Below are 15,181 nucleotides of genomic sequence, written 5' to 3'. Positions count from 1 at the left end.
TATTTTTCTGATGTTCGCTTTTCCTGTAAATAAGTCAGGCATAGGGAGTGGGCACTAGGCAATTTGACTCCCTAACTGGTAGCTCTTGGACTATACCTTTCAAAAGGATTGTCAGGGCTGGAGAAATGGCTTAGCCATTAAGGCATTTGCCTGCCAAGCCAAAGGACCCAGGTTCAACTCCCCACGACCCATGTAAGCCAGATGCACAAGGGTTACATGCATCTGGAGTTTGTTTGCAGTGGCTGGAGGCCCTTGTATGCCATTCTCTATCTGCCTCTTTCTTTCTCCTCCTCTCTCTCTCTCAAGTATATACATACATACATACATACATACATACATACATACATACATATTTATATTTATATTTATTTATTTATTTTAAAGGACTGTCAGCTAGACCACCTCTATGCTAGCACCAGCTATTCCGAACATTTCAAACATGTTTAAGAATACTAGACAATGATCTCAGCTAACTGTTCCAGCTCCTAGAGGCAGAGCCTCAGCCAGGACTGTTTTAAGCAGTTTGTGGAGATCTTGGAAATGATCCTACAACCATTTCCACCTAAGCTAGAGGTGTAGACCATCCCCTGGTGGCCTAGCAGGGGGCCTGTTACTAAAGAGACAATGATGTGAAAGGTATTCGGTGATTGTTTTATATTAGTATTCATTATGGTTTTAATCATGAAAAGGGTTTAATCATTAAAATGCCACTAAACTTTAATTAGCTGCTAAGCAAATATTAAGTTCTATAAAACTCAGACTAATCAAACTTGTTACAGAAGAGAAAGAAAGTATCCTTACTTTTCTCTTAACCTTTGAAGCTCCACTTTTAAGTCCTCATCTTCAATTTCTGATTCATCATCACTACTCATTGGGGAAGATGGAGAATGTGTTTGAGCATAGGCTTGTTCTTTATGCAGATGTAAACAATGATCACTCTCTGGACCAGTTTTTGCCACTGGCTTTGCATTACCAGCAATGGTGTGAGAAGAGTAATTAGAACAAGGCTGTTTCCCAGGAGTCAGTATGACTCTTTCTTTATGCAACAGTTTAGATCTAGACTGCACACTACTTCCTATGGCTGGAGCTTCTTCCAATATCTTTTCTGGGGTCACTGAAGATACATTAGTCTCACAAGTGGTGCTGAAAGATAAGAAGTTTTCTCCTTGCGGGGCAATTTCTTTATCTTCTTTAAAAGTTTTGTGAAGCATTCGTAACTTCTGAGAAGAAACTTTAGTTTGAGGATTGTGCACGGTAGGTTCTACTTTGACAAACTGAGACGCTGCAGATTCAGTAGAGGCTAGAGTTTGTTCACTAGATTTGCTTGTTGTATCCTTAAATCCTGGTCTGTGTTCTATTCCAAAGGATGTCATTTTCACTGTTTGCTGCTGTTGAGGAACTGTAATCACCTGAGATATAAAAAAGGCAAATATGTCTAGCTCCACCTAACCAAAGTATAAATCTCAAGAAAATATTCAATGTCAAAGCACAGCATAGAATTAGATAGATGGTCTGCTATCATGTACATGTATTAATATGACCAAAGCTTATACTGTCCATATTCAGTATTTCAACTGGGCCCCTTGAATAAAGAAAGTGGCTTCATATTAGTAAAATGAAATTCCACTACTAAAATTGTTAAGATCTGAAAGAACATGGAATTGATAAAAATGATAACCCAGGGCTGGAGAGATGGCTTAGTGGCTAAGTGCTTGCCTGTCAAGCCTAAGGACCCCAGTTCAAGGCTCGATTCCCCAGGACCCACGTTAGCCAGATGCACAAGGGGGGCACGTGTCTGGAGGTTCTTTGCAGTGGCTGGAAGCCCTGGTGTGCTCATTCTATGTATCTATCGGCCTCTTTCTCTCTCTGTCTGTTGTTTTCAAATAAAAAAAATTAAAAAAAATGATAGCCCAACCAAACAACATAAAATGGTGATCTATTTCTGTGTTCTTTGCAGCTACTAAAATCCCTATATTCTTTAGAGTCACTTTTAAAGATGGCTTCAAAAGGTGAGGAGATTTGTCCAAGGTGAAAAAACTTAATATGAAAGATCTACATTTAAGTATCATCTACAGCCCAAATTTCAAGTGCTGTCACGTTTTTAATGGTCCTGAGGATAAAACTCATGGGCTCACAGATGCTAGGCAAGCACTCTACCATTGAGCTACATTTCCAGCCCTGCTGGTTTTTTTTGATAAGGCCCTTATAGATAGATAAGGATTCAACCAAAGACACAAACCTGGAACCGACCCCGCTGAAATGATCCACTCATCACTTTACATCTACTCAAAGCCCTAGTATCGACTGTGGACTCTTGCGTCGGAGGAATGTAATCAGGAGCAATTGCTGATCTTTTATCTTCTGTTCCCACTGTAAATTTTGTCGAATTATAAGCAGAAAGAGAAAATTGTTTTTAAGACTAAAATTGTTTATATTATTAAAAAAAATGAAGAAAAGTAGAAAAAGCTTAACCCCTGCTAGACAATTAAAAAGTGTTAATGTAATAAGCAACATTGTTAAAATCCCTAAGCTAAACCAGACATTGCAAGATTTCTCCCAAGACTTAGTGTCTATATGAAATGAATAACTGGAAAACCAAATTAGTTACAAAAGGAAAAACATAAAATAGCAATGACTTTAATGGGACATGTTACATACATGAGATATATGGAAAAACATGGCAAGATTTATGTATGAACAAAAAAATAAGTAAATGAAAAATGATGTTACCTAGTCTATGTCCCTGACTGTAAGCACACTACCTTGACGGACTTTTGATCTCTTGAAAAAGCTGGTTGACTGCCATAGCCTGTATGCCCAGCTTTTTAATTTGCGAGTCCAGGATTTCTTGCTAATAGGATTTTTGAGACTAGGACAAGTAAAGCTTAGGCCAAAATATCCACCTCCTGTCTGCAGATGAATGGCTCCTTCACTTGACACAGCAGCAGGATAGGCCTCTGGATCCCCTGGAAGGGAAGCATCTGGGCACATCTCCTAATGGAGACAAGAAAATGAAAGAAACCAAAGTGGAAATAATTTAGGTAAGGTGGGTAATTTTTTTTTGTATATTGAAGTTACTTATATTGACTAATTATTGATCAAAAATAACATGCTATATACGATTGCATTAATAGTACCACATCAGAAACTGAATCCTTCCCCCTTCTTTTGAAAATATTCAGGCACCAAGATGAAAAATGAAGCTGGGCATGGTGGCACATGCCTTTAATCCAAGCACTTAGGAGGCAGAGGTAGGAGGATCACTGTGAGTTCAAAAACAAAAAAAGGTGAAAATGAGATATTAAAATTTCCATACTAGGTATTTTTATTTATTATGTCAACTTTGAAAACTGAAAATGAAAATGTTATTTGTTATATGTGACAAATGCCTAAAAATGCATTCTTGCATTTTGTTTTTTTCAGACAAGGTCTCATGTAGCCTAGGCTGGCTTCACATTCACTATGTAGCTGATGATGACCTTGAACTCCTAATTGGCCTGCCTCTACCTCCCAAATGCTACAATTACAGGTGTATACTATCATGCCTGTCTAAAAATGTTACTAAATAAAATGTTCATTTATTATAATGGTAGTTAAGAGAGTTAAAGATGCTTGACATATGATAACACAGAAGAAGCAAGATATTTAAAGCAGCTTGAGTGACAAAGATATATCAAGAAATCAAGTTCCTTACTTTAAGCACACAGAAATTTACAAAGGAACAAAAATATGTTAAATGTTCTAAAAACTTTTTTGTTAATATCAGACTGTGCTAGCTATAAAATTACACTCCGTTTTATGGCCTCCTACCTTGCTACCCAGAAAAAAAAAATACAGTACTAATTGTTCGGTCTGAATGCTTTAAAAAGAAACTATCTATAATAATACAATTAATACACAGAACCATAAGTATTTGGGGAAATAGAATGATCATTAATAATCTAGAAAATTAAAAGTAGAAATGAAAGCATAAAGAATGGGATTTAGGGGCTGAAGAGATGGCTTAGCATTTAAGGTGCTTGCCTGCAAAACCCAAGGATCCAGGTTCAGTTCCCCAGTACCCATGTAAGCCAGATGAACAAGGTGGCACATGTGTCTGGAGTCCGTTTGCAGTGGCTGGATTCTTGGTGCACCCATTCTCTCTCTATCTGCCTCTTCCTCTCTCTTAAATAAATAATTAAAAATGGGATTTAGAGCCAGGTGTGGTAGTGCACACCTTTAATCCCATCACTTGGGAGGCAGAGGTAGAAGGATCGCCTTGAGTACCAGGCCACCCCGAGACTACATAGTGAATTCCAGGTCAGCGTGGGCTAGAGTGAGACCCTGCCTTGAAAAACCAAAAATAAATAAATAAATAAAATAAATAAATAAGAAATACATAAAAAATACAGTAACTTCAAGGTCAGCCTGGGCTACATGAGACCTGTCTTAAAAAAGTCAGTGTGAAAATCAGCTTTTAATTTCTGAAGTCCCATTTTGGATTAGTAGTAATACTACTACTTCAATAAGCAAAACATGTTAATAATATTGCATTTTAGAAAGTACTGCATTGGTTATAATGAAGTTACAAACAAGATTTTTAATATGTAGTAAATGGATCAAGATGGCATATTTATTGTAAGTTCTAATTTTCCTTATCAGTTCAGCTCCTTATATATGTAACATTGAAAATAATACAGACACAAGAAAAAATGACTGAAGGTATAAAAAGGAGATCATGACATATGTAGAAAGTTTTAAAATGCTGTAAAACAAGGGGAGTAGATAATAGTAACAAGAATATGAACATGTCTTCAAATACACACACAAATAAGTAAATAAATATTTAGAAAAGGAAAGCCTTATGTTTTAACCCAAAAGAATGCTTACAAAATGCCACACAATCTTTTTGTCCTATCTGTCTCTACAGTGCATCTTTTTATGTTGTGTTTTCTTTTCTTTTCTTTTTTGGTTTTCTGAGGTAGGGTCTCACTATAGCTCAGGCTGACTTGGAATCCACTATGTAGTCTAAGGGTGGCCTTGAACTCATGGCAATCCTCCTTCCTCCTACCTCTGCTTCCGAATTCTGGGATTAAAGTCATGTGCCACCATGCCTGGCTCTTTTATTTTATTTTATTTTATCTTATTTATTTAGAGCTTTTGTTTTTATTTATTTTTTTGTTTTTCAAGGTAGGGTCTCACGCTGGCCCCAGGCTGACCTGGAATTCACTATGCGGTCTCAGGGTGGCCTCGAATTTATGGCAATCCTCCTACCTCTGCCTCCCGAGTGCTGGGATTAAAGGCATGCATCATCTTGCCTGGCTTACAATGCATCTTTTAAAAAATATATTTATTTTTTTATTTTAGAGACAGAGAGAGAATTGGCATACCAGGGCCTCAGCCACTGCAATCAAACTCCAGATGCTGTGCCACCTAGTGGGCATGTGTGACCTTGCTCTTGGCTCACCTTTCTGTATCTGGCTTATGTGGGACCTGGAGAGTAGAACATGGGGTACTTAGGCTTTCCAGGCAAGCACCTTAACTGCTAAGCCATCTCTCTAGCCCTACAATGCATCTTTTATTTTCTTTTGAGGTAGGATCTCATTCTAGCCCAGGCTGACCTGGAATTCACTATGTGAATTCATGGCAATCCTCCCACCTCTGTCCCCCAAAATGCTGGGATTAAAGGCAAGCACCACCAAGCCCAGCTTTTTGTTTCTTTTTGCATCTTTTAATACCCTTCTACTTACTGGCCTTCTTTTGGTTCCTTGAAGAAATCCCCACCTGTCATTTCACTACTACATACAAGTTTTTGTTTTTCCCTGATCACTCTATATGGGGTAATACTCTAATCAATCAAATCCTTTTACTTTATTTGGGGGCTATTACTACATACATACATATGTACAACATTTTAGCCATTAATGCATTTCATAGATGATGATGATCCCTTATAATGGAGCTGAAAAACTTCTATTCTGTTTTCATGGTACTACATTGTCAACAGTGTTCAGTATAGTACCATGCAACACAGATTTATAGCCTAGGAGCAAAAGACTGTATGTACAATATAGCTCCACCATACAGTAGGTGATACCATTTAAATGTGTATACTCTATGAGCTATTGTTATTAGAAATTTAAAGACATGATCTTTGATGGAAAAATCACCAATAAGAGATCGTAAACACCCTGAAAAATGAGAAATATTCCCATTGCAAATAGCAAAAGTACAAAAAGATAAAAGGTGTGATATGAGAAGATAATAGGTAAGAAAAGCAGAAAATGAAGAAGTAAAACTGCCTCTATTCTCAGATGACAAAATCGTACATATAGAAAATTCAAAAGAATCCTCAAAAGCTACTCAAGCTTGGAGCTTATAAATAAATTCAGCAAAGTTGAAGGACACAGTTAAAACACATGAAAGAAGTTGTATTCAGGAGGGGTGGTCCGTGCTTGTAATTCCAGCCTTACAGAGGCTGAGGTAGGAGAACTGCCATGAGTTGAGGCTACTCTAGGCTACAGAGTATTGAGTTCCAGGCTAACCTAGACTGCAGAGACTCTAACTCAAAAAATAAAGTTATATTTGAATAAATGAACGCTGTACTAGTATTGTCAGCAGTTGTTAAAGCTTCTGGTTTTCTCAACCTGATATACTTCCATTAGTTCTTCTAAACCCAAAATCTTCCTTTATGGAAAATGTTCTTTCTAAAATATATTTATTTATTTGAGAGCGACAGACAGAGAGAGAGAAAGAGGCAGATAAAGAGAGAGACAGTAGCCTCCAGCTATTGCAAATGAACTCCAGACGCATGACCTCCTTGTGCATCTGGCTTACGTGGGTCCTGCGGAATTGAGGCTTGAACTGAGGTCCTTAGGCTTCATAGGCAAGCACTTAACATCTATGCCATCTCTCCAGCCATTCTTTGGTTTTTTTGAGGTAGGGTCTTGCTTGACCTGGAATTCACTATGTAGTCTTAAGGTGGCCTTGAACTCACAGCAATCTCTGCCTCCCAAGATTAAAGGTGTGCACCACCATACCCAGCTTAAGATTTCTTCTCTTTCTTTCCTTTTTTGGTTTTTCAAGTGAGGGTCTCATTCTAGCTCAGGCTGGCCTGGGAATTCACTAGTCTCAGGGTGGCCTCTAACTCATGGAACCCACCTACCTCTGCCTCCCAAGTGCTGGAATTAAAGGTGTGTGCCATCATGTTCGGCTTTTTTGTTTTTTCAATGTAGGGTTTTACTCTAGTTCAGGTTGACCTTGAGTTAGACTCAGGCTGGCCTTGAACTCAGCAATCCTCCTACCACAGCCCCTGAAGTGCTGGGATTAAAGGTGTGCATCACCATGCCTGCCTTTTATAAAGATTTTAATTAAGTCTTCTTATTTAAATTAAAATGCCTGCTTCCTTCATCGACTGCCCTTGTTCCTTAAGGCCATACTATGTTCTTTACTATTTTTTATATTTATATTTCTTTATTTGAGAGTGACAGATGGACACAGAGAGAAAGAAGCAGATGGAGAGAGGGGGGTGGGAGAATGGGTGCACCCGGTCCTCCAGCCACTGTAAACAAACTCCAGACACATGCACCCCCTTCTGCATCTGGCTAACGTGGGTCCTGGGGAATCTAGCTCGAGCCAGGGTCCTCAGGCTTCACAGGTAAGCACTCAACCCCTAAGCCATCTCTCCCAGCCCTGTCCTTTACTATTTTAATCTTAAATATAGCACTCTTTTTATGTGTTACATGTAAATGTTATGTCAGAGACAGACAAAAATCAAACCGGAATCATGACAGCTGATAGATTAATGTGATCCAGTTTATGGCTCTGTTAATCATTTTTCTCTCCCTGAAGATCTACTTTCCTGCCTACTCATCCTCACCTGTATCAGATTCTAGGAATAAGCTTCTAGTGATATGAGACAATGATAATATTTGAAAATTATATAAAATATGATGCTTGGCCAATTGAGAACAACGAAACATGGCTCCCAGAAGCAGCCACACTTGTATTATTAGAACCTCCATGATGGGCTGGGTGTGGTGGCGCATGATGTCTTTAATCCCAGCACTTGGGAGGTAGAAGTTGGTTGGAGGATTGTTGTATGTTCAAGACCACTCTGAGACTACATAGCAAATTCCAGGTCAGCCTAGGCTAGAGAGAGACCCTTCCGGCGGGGGAGGGGGGGCGGGGGGGGGACTTCCATGATGGACTCAAATGTCAAAGCCAAAGTTATCTAGGGCTATTGTGATGGTTTGATTCAGGTGTGCCCCATAAACTTAGGTGTTCTGAATGTTAGGTTCCCAGCTGATAGAGATTTGGGAATTAATGCTTCCTGGAGTCAGTGTATTGTTGGGGGCGGGCTTATGGGTGTTATATCCAGTTTCTCTTTGCCAGTGTTTGGCACATTCTCCTGTTGCTATGGTCCACTTTATGTGGGCCAGGGGGTGATATCCACCCTCTGCTCATGCCATCGTTTCCCCCTGCCATCATGGAGCTTTCCCTCGAGCCTGTAAGCCAAAATAAACCTCTTTTTCCCACAAGCTGCTCTTGGTTGGGTGATTTCTACCAGCAATGAGAACCTGACTACAACAGCTACCTTAAGCCTTTTAAAAATAGCCAATCTGTTGCTTACCTCTGCATGTGACTTAACATGTCTGTGGTAACATTCCCTGTTCTAATTCTTCTAGATATACTTCTTCTAGAGCATATAGTCTTTCTAGATTCTATATATAAAAGCTTATATGCCACAGCTCATCTTCACAAAGCCATCTTTTGCCTTTCAAAAACATGAGTATTGTTGTGTGTGTGTATGTATGTATGTATGTGTATGTATATATATAAATTTAACAAATGGCTGGAGAGATGGCTTAGCAGTTAAGACATTTACCTGTGAAGCCTAAGGAGGCTAAGGCTAGACGTGGGTATAAAGTGAATTCTATGCCAGCCTCAGCTATATAGTGAGACCTAGTCTTAAATAAAAACAAACAAATAAGCAAACAAAATTTCTAAAAATCAATAAATGGATGAGCTGGGGTAGCAAATACCTTTAATCCCAGCACTTGGGAGGCAGAGGTAGGAGGATCGCTGCCATGAGTTTGAGGCCACCCTGAGACTACATAGTGAATTCTACGTCACCCGGGGCTAGAGCGAGACCCGACCTCAAAAAAAGAAAGAAAAGAAACAGGAATGTGATGTAGTATTGCAACCATTACCTTTCATTTACTAGTCTGAATTTTTTCCTTACAGATTAGTTCGTTAGCTTAAAATGGCTAGTTCACAAAAATTGTAAAAGGTGCAACATAGCACATCTATGTAAAGAAACAGAGACAAATATAACACATACCAATGTCCATAAAATGCTAAATATACAGAATTATGTTGATATAAATAGTTACATTTTAACTAAAACCATTTCTGGATATACAGGTATGTTAATAGTTTTGGAAATGTAATGAATTTTAAAAAAAAAAATTTTATTTATTTATATGAGAGAGAGAACGAGGGGGGGAGAGAGAGAGAATAGGCGTAACAGGGCCTCCAGCCAATGCAAATGAACACCAGACGCATGCGCCACCTTGTGCATCTGGTTTATGTGGGTACTGGGGAATCGAACCAAGGTCCTGTGGCTTTGCAGGCAAACACCTTAACTGCTAAGCAATCCCTCCAGCCCAATGCAATGGATTTTATTTTACACACAAGTACAGGTGGACTCACTTTGTAGCAATGACAAAGAAACACAGTGGTAAAAATTTAGAAAGGAAGCTGGGCATGGTGGCACATGCCTATTTTGTGTGTGTGTGTGTGTGTGTGTGTGTGTGTGTGTGTGTGTGTGTGTATGAGAAACAGATGAAATCTATGTTTCGATTTGTGTCCCAGTCCCCAAGATATCTCATTATATATGCAAATATTCTAAAAGTCAAAAACATTATAAACTCTGAAACATTTGTAATCTTGTAATTTTAACCCTTTTATAGAAAGCCTCCTTTCTTTTTCTTTTACCTGTTTTTTTTTAATTTTTTTTTTTTAGGTAGGGTCTCGCTCTAGCCCAGGCTGACCTGGAATTCACTATGGAGTCTCAAGGTGGCTTGAACTCATGACAATTCTCCTATCTCTACCTCCCGAGTGCTGGGATTAAAGGCGTGCACCACGATGTTCAACTTTTTAATTTTTAATTTTTTGAGACATGTATCTCAGTCTGGCCTCAAGCTTACTTAACTCCTAAACCCATCTCTACCTCCCAAGTGCTAGGATTACAGGCTTGCATCATCAGGTCTGACTAAAATATCCTACTTTTTTGATGGTATGGGAGCAAACATCTGCCATAACTCCAACCCTTTGGGAAAATGTTTTATAACTAAAATCATAATACGATTATGGATGATTTTTACTTTCTTTTAAAAAACAAATTATACCCTTAGAAACATTAAATTAATAAATATAAAACTGTTATAAAAAAACTGAAAACAGGTCAGGCATGGTGATGCACGCCTTTAATCCTAGCACTTGGGAGGCAGAGGTAGGAGAATCGCCATGAGTTCAAGGCCACCATGAGACTACATTGTGAATTCCAGGTCAACCTGGGCTAGAGTGAGACCCTACCTCAAAAAAACAAAGAAAGAAAGAAAGAAACAAACAAAACCCAACAACAACAACAACAAAACCCTGAAAACAGTTTTCTTATTTATTTTTATTTTCCCTAGATTTGTTTTAGTACTTTCTTCTAAATTGAAATTGAAAAGTATGTTTCTCTTATCTACTAAATAATCTATAAATACATACAGTGGTTGTAAGTTCCACACTAATTCACCAGAGGGCTCTCTTAGATAGGCTCAAGATAGGTTTTAAGTTTTGAGCAACTACAGCCTAGCTAAGTAATGAACTTAAATGTTTGTTACCTCAGAAAATCATGACATGGACAATTTCATTTCAAAGGACAGATTTTTAGGAAAGAAAGCATTTCTTTAAATTCATAAGCAAAGAATAAGAAATCAGAGAGAATGATACTTACATGTAAACATAACTCGCTGGGCACAGAAGTTATCACATTCAAGTCCTTTTCAAACACTGATATATTAGTAGGCTGACTCACAGCCACATTGGATGGATACTTAGAACCTGTCTGTTGGAAATTTGGGGATTGTACAGGGCTATCTTGAATTCCACACTGACTTACAGTTATGATTTCTGGCATTGGACAGGAGAGTGTATCTTCAGCAGAGGAAGAAAATGAAGAGTCTATGCTTTGAGTATCCTTCTGACTCTCAGGATAAACACTAGAGACGCTATGTTCCTGATAGAGCAAGTTTCTTAATTTTTCATCTAGAGTTTTAATTCGGTTATCTGCAAAGTCCAGTTTTGGAGGCCGTTCCCCATCTGATTCCAGCACAGTGCCAGGAAGAAGTGCAGTTGGTTCAAGGCCAGGGGTCTGAGTGGCAATGACTGCCTTAGAAGATGTTGCTTCAGTGTTCACTATGGTTTCTCCTTCTTGGGAAGCAAGCACCACATCCATAGTTGGTCCCTGTACTGATAAGGATTGAGGCTTTTGATCAGACACAAGTACCGAAGTTGGAACAGTAGTACCAGCAGTCTGGATTGATTCACCAGGATGGGTCATGGGCACATCAGCTATAGTGGCAGCTTGCTGACATGGATACACAGGTATGAACATGCCTGCTTGGCTGGTGAGTCCCTTATATTCAACAGGAACTTCACATACCAAGGTAGCAGGGCAACTGGAACTATTAGTAGCTGGTGCCATTATCTGCCTGTCATCTTCTACTTGATAAAGTACAGTTGGTTGCTCAGTTTCTACACTAGCACATTCAGAAATCTTACCATCAACCTTATCCTTGTGTTCTGATTTGGAGGTAAAAAGTACATGCTGGCATGGATTATTTTCTATAGTGAATAGTGTTTCTGCTGTTATTTCCTTATTACTTACATTTCTTGAACCTGGAACAATTACAAAGAAATATGTAAGTATGAACTGATGAGTACAAAGCATAGACAAGTAACCAAACTCAAAAGGGACAGGCAAAGTAAGGGACAAATGAAAACTCATGTGAGAATACACTAGTAAATAAGAACCAAATCATCATAAAATTTAACAAGGCAAGGACAAACAACTTTGTGTGTTTACATAAATATTAAATTATGGTTTAAGTTTTACACAAATATTGACGCCTTCAAAAATGTTCACGAAAATTACCATAAGCATAAAATATCCATGGTAACATGCTAATGGCATAATATATATTTTACACTTATAGCATTTAAATCTAGAACAAGCTGGCAGACAAAAGCTTACTAGTTAGTGGATGTAATCCAGGAACCATTGCCATGGAAGGATGAACAAAAGGAGGAGACTGAGCTTCACGGTTTCTTATTGTTTGATTGACATAGAATCGCCACCGACCCACTGGGGATGACTGAGGAACAGATTCATCTGTAGAAAGAATTGGCAAGAAATTAATATGCTAAGTCACTGTCAATTTCTTTTTACTTTATTGAATAAGGAAACCACATTAAAAAAATAAGCTCGTGTTGTAGCTCCATTTCCAATAGTACTAGGAAATTATAAAGTATAAGAACAACTTCCCAACCCCTATAATCTAAAGGCCGAAGTGCAAGATATGTATTAATAGCAATCAGAAGCAAGGTGCTGATTTTCAATAACTGGAAAGCAGTTTTTTCATTAAAATATCTATATACTTGCATTCTGTGTAAAGTGGTGCTTCAAATGTAAACTACATATTAAAAGAAAGAAAAATAAATTTTATTGTATGACAACATATAAGTAAAATAAGCTGGGCGTGGTAGGAGGATCATTGTGAGTTCAAGGCCACTCTGAGACTACAGAGTAAATTTCAGGTCAGCCTGGGCTAGAGTGAAACCCTACCTCAAAAACAACCAAAAAGTAAAGTAAAACAAATCCCTACATTTGTTAATTTAAAGCAATAATTCTTTTTGAACTTTATCCTACTTTATCAGTCAGAAACCTGTTCAGATTTCTTTTAACCAACAAAATAAGATGCAGATAAGACTTTGGACAGTTGAATGAAATTTCAGGATAATGGTATCTGGTTCTATTATTCCCACACCACCTTTTGCTTCTTCATATAGCTATAATTCCTTCAGAGGTCTTTGTGTGTTTGTGGTTCTTAGACCCCTCTCAGATACCCTGAGAATACTCATGACAAGCGCTAAGAAGAATGGGGAGATAAAATTGTCAAAAACAAAAGAATTCCAATTTTAGTCTTTGAAAGGTTCTTGGGTATGTGATTTACAAAACGTAAATCACAGCCAGCAGAAGTATGTAATCAATGGAGTTATAAATCTCTGAATAATTATTAAAACATGAGGCAGGGCTGGAAAGAATGCTTAGTGGTTAAAGCGTATGGCTGTGAAGCCCAAGGATCCAGGTTTGATTCTTCAGGTCCCACATAAGCCAGATGCATATGGTAGTACCTCATCTGGAGTTTGTTTGCAGTGGGTGGAAGCCCTGGGGCACCTATTCTCTCTCTCTCTTCCTCTTCCTCTGTCTCTAATAAATAAACTAAAAAAAAAAAAAAAAAACCAACAAAACCAACATGAGGCAAACTTAGAACATAGTGATTTTAGGCAAGCGGCTTGTTCACTGAGCCATCTTTCCAGTCCCCATAATGATTTTAGTTAAGAGACTTTTGGCTGGGCATGGTGGCGCATGACTTTAATCCCAGCACTTGGGAGGCAGAGGTGGGAGGATTGTCATGAGTTTGAGGCCACCCAGGTCAGCCTGAACTAAAGTGAGACCCTACCTCAAAAATAAAAGAAAAAAAGTCAAAGTGAGTGAACAAATAACCAGTTCAGATTCAAATTGGCCATTAAAGGTTATCAGTACTATGACTGATTTCTGGCAATGTAAGGTAATAATGTAATATAATAACTTATAAGTAAATTAATCATATAAAGAATTAACACTTTGATTTGAGGTCTTAAGAGGATGGTATTATATATATGTAAGTAGAAGAACAGATTACAGGGAAGGGAAAGGCCTAAGTGAGGTCAAGGGAAGAGATTGTATAAAAGAAGGGCAGTGGGGGAGGGTCAATCAAAATTCAAGATATTATGAATAAGACATATGAAAATCTACTTTCTTAAATAACAGCATATCCAGAAGCCATAGATTGTTACTAGAAAATTTCAGTCCCTGGGATGAGATACCTTCCAGTGAGTCATTGGCCAGGGAGGTCCCTGTTGCCTCCAAAACATTACAGACTATTGCCAAGACCCTTGGTTCCCCATGAGAAAGAGATGGTAAGACCCTATTGCTGAAAACTTCACATGCTTAAGAGGCAAGGTCACTGAGAAATCAAGTTGGATCTGAGCAAAAACCTTCTCCCTGTAGCCCAGCCAACTAAAAGCTGCACTGCATGCAGTCTTATGGGAGACAGAAGTCATCAGCAGTGAAAACAGTGGACACTGGAAACCTCAAGTTTGCCAGACAGGCCAAATGACTGAACGAGGGCAATAGTGGCATGTCTGTTCTGGGGGAAACCAACTGTTCTCTAATTGGACTGAAGGCCCTCTCTATGGGAGGAAATACATGCCTGGTACTGAAAACCTAATCAAAAGCAGGGGAGGTCATGAGCTTTAGGGGTATAAAGCCTGCTCTTGTCTGGATAAATGCATATATTACTCTCATCAAATTACCCTGAAAGCACTACACTTAATATTCATACTCATAACTTAATGCTACTCTCACTTCTGGTTAGAGAAGCTTCTCTTTTCAGATGGTGATGACCACTGGGATGACCCAAAAGGCAACATAGTGCTGAGAAGAAGGGACAGAGGAGTTTCCACACTGAAACATCTCACACCCTCCACGGCTCAGGGTCCATTGCAGAAGAGGTGGTGGAAAGAATGTAAAAGCCAAAGGAAGGGTACCACTCCTTATACACAACTGTCTGGACAGAATTTGGCCGCGATATCCAGTGTCTAGTAATACCCACACAAGACCCTCATAATAGGAGAAAAAGATGATGACATCAAATTAAGAGAGAGACTAATGGAGAGAGGGAGGGGATATGATGGAGAGCAGAGTTATGAAAGAGAAAGTGGGGGAGGTAGGGGAGGGAAATACCATAGTTTGTTGTCTGTAAGTATAGAAGTTGTATGTCTGTCTGTCTGTCTGTCTGTCTCTCTCTCTCTCTCTCTATATATA

General features: G+C 38.7%; 1 protein-coding gene across 4 annotated transcripts in view; it reads right to left on the bottom strand.

The window, feature by feature from the left end:
- The window catches only part of Wnk3 (WNK lysine deficient protein kinase 3), a 210,452-nt gene that overhangs the window by 20,250 nt on the left and 175,021 nt on the right, over positions 1-15,181 (bottom strand). For 2 of the 4 annotated variants that reach the window (XM_045140319.1, XM_045140318.1), the window contains exons 16-20: positions 12,287-12,424; positions 10,988-11,931; positions 2,763-2,994; positions 2,240-2,370; positions 802-1,409 (exon numbers count right to left, since the gene is read on the bottom strand). In XM_045140319.1, the coding sequence (XP_044996254.1) occupies positions 802-1,409; positions 2,240-2,370; positions 2,763-2,994; positions 10,988-11,931; positions 12,287-12,424 (2,053 nt within the window). The remainder of the gene's footprint in view (positions 1-801; positions 1,410-2,239; positions 2,371-2,762; positions 2,995-10,987; positions 11,932-12,286; positions 12,425-15,181) is intronic. The other 2 variants (XM_045140320.1, XM_045140321.1) reach the window with 2 other exon arrangements.

Source organism: Jaculus jaculus, chromosome X (genome assembly GCF_020740685.1).
Source record: "Jaculus jaculus isolate mJacJac1 chromosome X, mJacJac1.mat.Y.cur, whole genome shotgun sequence".
In the NCBI taxonomy this organism is placed as follows: Eukaryota; Metazoa; Chordata; class Mammalia; order Rodentia; family Dipodidae; genus Jaculus; species Jaculus jaculus.
The sequence above is the reverse complement of the archived record's forward strand: the minus strand, read 5'-3'. Positions and strand labels throughout refer to the sequence as shown.